Source organism: Lonchura striata, chromosome 27 (assembly GCF_050655825.1).
Source record: "Lonchura striata isolate lonStrDom1 chromosome 27, ASM5065582v1, whole genome shotgun sequence".
NCBI lineage: Eukaryota > Metazoa > Chordata > Aves > Passeriformes > Estrildidae > Lonchura > Lonchura striata.
This window is the reverse complement of record NC_140729.1, coordinates 3,005,370-3,012,120: the sequence shown is the minus strand read 5'-3', so window position 1 is coordinate 3,012,120 and position 6,751 is coordinate 3,005,370. Positions and strand designations below refer to the sequence as shown.

The window sequence follows — 6,751 nt, the reverse complement described above, 5'->3', positions numbered from 1 at the left end:
ACCACTCTACAGTTCTAATTAAAAACCCAATGTACCGTGGAGCGGGAGAATCCCTGATTGCTCAGGTGCAGCGTGGGAGGGCAGGGGGAGAAGAAAAAACGAATGAGGATGGGACGGTGGCTCCGGGCCGGGCCGGCCGCGCTCCCCATGGCGCACGAGGCACCGGAAGCACCGGGACCCCTCGGGACGGGAGCGGGGCGGACGCGGGGCCCGGCGGCTCCGGCCTGAGGGGACGGGGACAGGGGCAAGCCCCGCGGGCTCCGGGCTGAGGGGCGCGGTGTCCTGGGAGGAGCCGGGCGCTCCCGCGCTGAGCGGATGTGGACGCACGGCGGTGCCGAGTTGAGGGGAGGCGGGCTCTCGTGGGGTGCCGGCCCGAGCGGCCGCGGGGTCCCGGCGGGGCGCGGGCGCTGCGCTGGCCGCGGCTCCCCTCACGCCGCCGCCATCGCCCTGCAGCGGCGCCGGCTCTCCGCCAGGGGGCGGCGCCGCGCCCCGCCCGCCATGTCGGACAAGATGGCGGCGGCCGCGGCCTGTCCGCAGCCGCAGCCCGGCCCCAGCCCCGGCCCCGGCCCCGGGCCCGGGCCCGGTCCTGGCCCGCCGGCGGCCGAGGCGGATCGCGGGGCCCCGCGGGGCAGCGCGGCGGACGGGGAGGCTGAGGCGGAGGAGTTTGGGTGCCCGGCGCACTGCTCCGACCTGGCCTGGCGGCAGAACGAGCAGCGCCGCCACGGCCTGTACTGCGACATCACGCTGGCTTTCGGCGGCACGGGCATCGCCCGCGAGTACCGGGCGCACCGGTCCGTGCTGGCCGCCGCCACCGAATACTTCACGCCGCTGCTCTCGGGGGGGTTCGCGGAGTCGCGCTCGGGTCGCGTGGAGCTGCAGAAGTGGAGCTCGGAGGGCGGCCCCGACCCCGACACGGTGGAGGCCGTTATCGGTTTCATGTACACCGGCACCATCCGCGTGAGCCCCGGCAACGTCCATGAGGTGCTGGAGATGGCCGACAGGTAAGTGCGGCCCCGGCGGGGGATGGCGGGGACCGGGTCACAGCACCAGAGGATCACAGACTGGTTTGGGACCTTAGTAGTTAATCCCTTTCCACCCCCTGCCGTGGGCAGGGACACCTTCCACTATCCCAGGTTGCTCCAAGCTCCATCCGAGCTGGCCTGGAACACCTCCAGGGATGTATAACTTCCTTATTTGTCCTGCAGGTTTCTGCTCACCCGGTTGAAAGACTTCTGTGGAGAGTTTCTTAAGAAGAAACTGAACCTCTCCAACTGTGTAGCGGTTCACAGCTTGGCCCACATGTATTCCCTAAATCAGCTGGCCCTCAAAGCACAGGATATGATCAGGAGAAACTTCCACAAAGTCATCCAAGATGAGGAGTTCTACACTTTGCCATTTCACCTTGTCCGGGACTGGCTCTCAGACTCGGAGATCACGGTGGACTCTGAAGAAATCCTCTTTGAGACTGTTTTGAAGTGGGTTCAGAAAAGTCCTGAGGAAAGAGAGAGGTACTTTGAAGATCTCTTTAAGCTGCTAAGATTGTCTCAGATGAAACCCACATACCTGACTCGCCACGTCAAATCCGAGCGGCTGGTGTCGAGCAACGAGGCCTGTGTGAAGTTGGTGTCCGAGGCCGTGGAGAGCCATGCCCTGCGCTCTGAGATCCTGCAGTCCGGGAACCTGCAGCATTCCGCCTGTCCCGCCGCGCTGCTGCCGCGCTTCGGCCAGAACATGGACGTCATCATGGTCATCGGTGGCGTGTCCGAGGGCGGCGACTACCTCAGCGAGTGCGTGGGCTACTTCATCGACGAGGACAGGTGGGTCAACCTGCCTCACATCCACAACCACCTGGACGGGCATGCCGTGGCCGTGACAGAGTCCTACGTGTATGTGGCTGGCTCCATGGAACCGGGGTTTGCCAAGACCGTGGAAAGGTACAATCCAAACAGAAATATCTGGGAGCAGGTTTCAAACCTAATCACCAGGAAGCATTCCTTTGGCCTTACTGAAGTGAAAGGCAACTTGTACAGTATTGGAGGGCACGGCAATTTCAGTCCAGGCTTTAAAGATGTGGCCATTTATAATCCTGAGCAGGACAAATGGCTGAACCTGGAGTCGGCACCAAAGATCCTGCGGGATGTCAAAGCTGTCTCCGTGGAGGACCGGTATGTGTATGTGGCCGCCCGCACCCCGGTTGACAGTGACAGCGAGGACGGGCTGAGGGCTGTTATTATCAGATATGATGCTGAAACCAGGCAGTGGCAGGACGTGGAGTCCCTGCCCCTCATCGACAACTACTGCTCTTTCCAGATGTCTGTTGCCAGCACCAACTTCTACCACACGGCATCGTGCTGCCCCAAGAGTTACCCCATAGACAACGAGGAGGCCAAGGGAAAGATCTCCAGCAGGGCCTCAGATGAAATCCTGGAATCCTTGCCCCCCGAGGTCCTGAGCATTGAAGGAGCAGCTATTTGTTACTACAAAGATGACGTGTTTATCATTGGGGGGTGGAAGAACAGCGATGACATTGACAAGCAGTACAGGAAGGAGGCCTATCGCTACTGCGCCGAGCGGAAGCGCTGGATGCTCCTGCCCCCAATGCCACAGCCCCGCTGCAGAGCCACTGCTTGCCATGTGAGAATCCCCTTCAGGTGCCTGCAGGGAACACAGAGGTACCCCATGCCACAGAATCTCATGTGGCAAAAAGATAGAATTAGGCAAATGCAGGAAAGGCAGATGCAGGAGATACACCGATACTCCCTGAGCTTACGGAGGATGCCGCGCTCCCAGATCGAGTGCTAGGCTCTGCAGTGTCACTCCTGATGAGCCTAGGAAATAACCCCATTGTTAGGCTTGATGTGTCTTTATAAGACACGAGGGTGTGGATTTGATCTGATGCATAAAACCAGCATCTGTTGTGTACTGAAAATTCAGAAGCTCAGAAGTTGAAGGTGGGTGGGAATTGAGACACTCCATGAATCCAACAGTATTCCTTAATGATACCCAGGGAAAAGCTGTAGCCTGTATCGGGCTGTGAAATGTCTCTGGGAGCATTAAGCCTGTTACTTCTTTCCTCAGATCTTTGGTTCCAAGGATTTCTGTAGAGTCAGTCTCTAACAGTTCTACTTGGAAAATCAAAGATCTCTCTCTTAATAATTTAGTGGTTACATTTGTGTGTGCTTGAAAGCACCTGTTTCATTTGCACTTATCTCTTGACATTCCTTTGATTCTCTCTCCTCAGTGACTAAACTTCACAGGATTGGTGTTGGTGTACTTGGCTTTCCCAAGCTGGAGGCAAGTGCAATAGTTCTGTATGAAACAAAAGCACAATCTTTCTTTATGAAATTACTTCAGGATGTTTCTATGTGTATTAAATATTTTGTATTTTTGTGTTGTAGAGAGGCTGCAGAGTTTGTTTATAAATGGATGATTGGTTGGACACAAGACACTTGCTAAAAGAGAGCTTGAGGCAGTGGATTTTTTTTCAGGTGTATTTGCAGGTTTGAGTCTGACTCAAACTTAAGAACTTGGGTCAAGAGCCTGAATGACGGAGTGACACCCGGCAGTGAGCCACCCACCCACACTGGTTGTTCAGTTCTGTCAGAGTGCATCAGTGAGAGTGGGGTTATTTCATGGGAGTATAGTGAAACCTGAGCTACTCGTAGGTCTTTTCTCAAATGTTGCACGTTTTAATTCTAGTGAAAAGTGATGAAAGAGCCCCTGCTGTTCCCAGCCTCTCTCTGACAATCAGAAGTCTTTGCCCTCCTGTGCTGTCCCAGGGGACTCCCAGCAGCTGTGCTGCAGCTTTGTACCAAGCTGGCACGTGTGCTCCTGCAGGGGGGAGAGCTGGGCTTTCAGAGTCTCCAACTATCTGAATTTTCCCACTTGCTGCGGGGGTGAGATTTAAGCTCATTTAAACACCTTTTGGCATTTTGAGGTGGCTGTACATGCAAGTGCCCTGGTTGGCTCTGCATGCTTCCTGCTGCACTCCCAGGGAACAGAATGTGGGATAGTCTCTTTGGAGTATCCCCCCATCTCTGTCCCACTGAACACTCCTTCTCCCCAGTCCAAGAAGCTCCAGGACCCTTTCATTTACCAACACTTTTCAGTGCATACTTCCTACCTCCTTTTCTCCCCATCCTTCCCTTCTTTTGAATGTTCCAGGTTTTTCCATGCAGTCTTAACTCAGGATCTTAGGGAAGGGAATGGGAGGAGTAACCTGGGTATTACAAAATTTGTGTAGACAAAACCTTTCTGGAAAATCTGTTACTGTTCTTGGTTCGTTGATGATTTGCTGATGGTTTTGATGTCAGTGACTTCTTTACAAAAAACTTTTAACCAGTCTGGGGTTTGTTTTGGTCTTAATTGTTTTGCTCCCTGAGCTGCTCATTCTCCTTTTCCAGTTCAACAGGCAGCCCAGATCATATCTGAAACTTGGGGTAAGTCTTTCCACCACTCAGTGTGTAAAGGTTTCTCTGATGTGTATGTCCCTTAATGCTCCACTTTGTGGTTCACTTTGTGGGCCACTTTGATATCAACAACTTGTCTGTTTGTGAGAGAGTCTCCAGCCTTAGTTAAAAAAACTACCAAACTTGAAATTCTGAACAGTTTATCTTGGTTTACTCCTCTGTGGTAACCATGTTTTATTTTCTTTGCCTGTTTGGTTGTTGGGGCAGGTGAAGTCTGTGCTACTGGCTTCATGCGAGAGGAAATAGGTGAGTTTAAAGTGATGTTTGCAGGTGATTGTTCTCAAAGAGCTGCTGCAGGCTTGTAAGCTGGGGTTTGATCCATGGAGTCTTGCCCATGGACTCTTTCAGGTCTGGCTGGAGTAGGGGCAGAATTGCTGCTTCTGCAGCAGTTTGTGATAAAGTGCAAATGCCTCTGGTGCTGAATCCATCGATGTAACAGCAATTTGTGGGAGCTGATTTTAAGATGCTCTCCCAGACTTTGCACCAAAGCAACAGAGAGGAGTTCATGTCCTCCACCCTGCTGAATCAGCTGGAGGGATTTAACAGGCAGTTGGAGAGTGGTAGGTCACCACCACAGCTCTCTCCAAGCTCTCTTGTAGTCTGTCATCAAATAGAGACAATTTGTAGGGAGAAGCACCAAGATGATTCTGGAATAGGAGCTGAATATTTAATGCATGGCACTGTGCAACAAAGAGGTGAGAACAAACCTTGCAGCCTTGCTTTTTCTAAGCAAGATTGATATTGTACTTCCCAGGAGGACTTTGGGCTGATGGACAAGCTGTGGCCTTTACTAAGGGCACTCCCCTGAGAGGCAGTGTGAGCCCAGCCCCATCCCTGGACAGGTAACCCGTGTGTGCCAGCTGCATGCTGTGTGTGCCCTGCTGTCCCTCCATGTGCTCTGGGCAGGGGCCTGGCAGCAGCATGGGCTGCTCTTAATGTTTTTCTGCCAGTTCAGGGGTAGTTTTAAGCAGTTGGGGTTTTTTAGCCTTGAATCCCAGGGGACCAGTGGCACTGATGTGGTTTGTGACTATAGATCAAATGATCCATTGCATCACGTGAGGTGTTGGGAGAGTTGCATTCATGGCTCTGGCTGCAGTTTAGCCTACAAGCCTGTGAATCCATAACAATTTCTTGTGCCCTTGACCACCATAGCTTGCTGGGTGTTTATCAAATGATCCCATAAACAAAAGCCTGGGAGTTCCTCCTGTGTTTTTCTAGAGGCAGGTCAGCTGTCAGCAGTATCCCAGTTTGTGTTCAGTAAGGGTGAGAAGGCTGACTGCTGGCCTCACTGAGGGAGAAGGATGTTGGGAGGAGTTTTCCTTCTCCTTAGGACAGTCACACCTCTGCACCTGTCCTAAAACCTGCCACCAAACACGTGTCATGTATTGGCTTTTTGCTCAAAGTACCAGTGTCACCTACCAGGTGCTAGTGGTCACTTTAGTAACTCCCAGGGGCCATATGTATACATAATATTTTATAACTACCTGGATACTCCATTAGTGGCCAGGGGTTGTGTGTTTAATGACTCCCTTGCACATAGTGGGAGTCCATTCCAGTGTGAAGCAAACAGCCCAATGTTACATGTGCTGTGAACTGTACCCAGCATTCTGATTGACTATGGCAATGACATTTTTCTCCATTACAGTAAATATTAAAATCCAAACTCTTGGCTCATCTTGTGTGTTGTGGAATCCCCTGGTGGCTGACAACAAACCCAGTCCCAAGGAATTAGAAATTTTTATATTCCTAATACAGCCTTGTAACAGGATGTTGTAACATCCAATGGGCTTTGAAAAGCAAGTGTAAAGAAAGTGGTTTGGGGCTTGGGTTTATTTTCAGCTCTGTCCACCTTAGGCTGGGGAACATCTCCTGTTTGACAGTCTTGGGTGAAATCTGATAAAACAGGTGCTCTTAAGGATCTAACCCTGTTACTAATATGAATGTAGAGTGTGGAACTAACGAGCTGTTTGATGATAATTAATAGTCAGATTCTCCTCGTGGGTCCATGTCACTGTGGGTTGCAGCAGCTCTGCTCTCCTGGCATAATAACAGAGGGACAGCAGTTTCCCAGGGAGCAGCACTCCTGTCCTTACCTGTGAGGTAAAGTAGTGTGTGTCATAGGCCCTTTAAAACAGATCCTGCTGTCTTGTTCTTGACCTTAAATACACTGTACTAAAGTTTATTGTAAGAGGTGAATTAATGAAAATAAACCTTTTATTTCTCTAGCATTCTGTTGTGCTTTTGATTTTTTTAATTTGATGTATAGGGTGTGGCTGATACTC

At 52.0% G+C, this 6,751-nt stretch overlaps 1 protein-coding gene across 1 annotated transcript; it reads left to right on the top strand.

Moving 5' to 3' along the window:
• Positions 1-498: 498 nt before the first annotated feature.
• On the top strand, positions 499-6,697 carry KLHL11 (kelch like family member 11). Its single transcript, XM_021532942.2, has 2 exons — positions 499-1,001; positions 1,206-6,697. The coding sequence occupies exons 1-2, from the start codon at positions 499-501 to the stop codon at positions 2,800-2,802; spliced, it is 2,100 nt and encodes a 699-aa protein (XP_021388617.2). The 3' UTR covers positions 2,803-6,697.
• Positions 6,698-6,751: the final 54 nt, after the last annotated feature.

Coding starts and splice junctions, on each gene's coding strand:
- KLHL11 (XM_021532942.2), top strand. CDS start 499: ATGTCGGACAAGATGGCGGCGGCCGCGGCCTGTCCGCAGCCGCAGCCC. Junction 1,002..1,205: donor GTGCTGGAGATGGCCGACAG/GTAAGTGCGGCC, acceptor TTTGTCCTGCAG/GTTTCTGCTCACCCGGTTGA.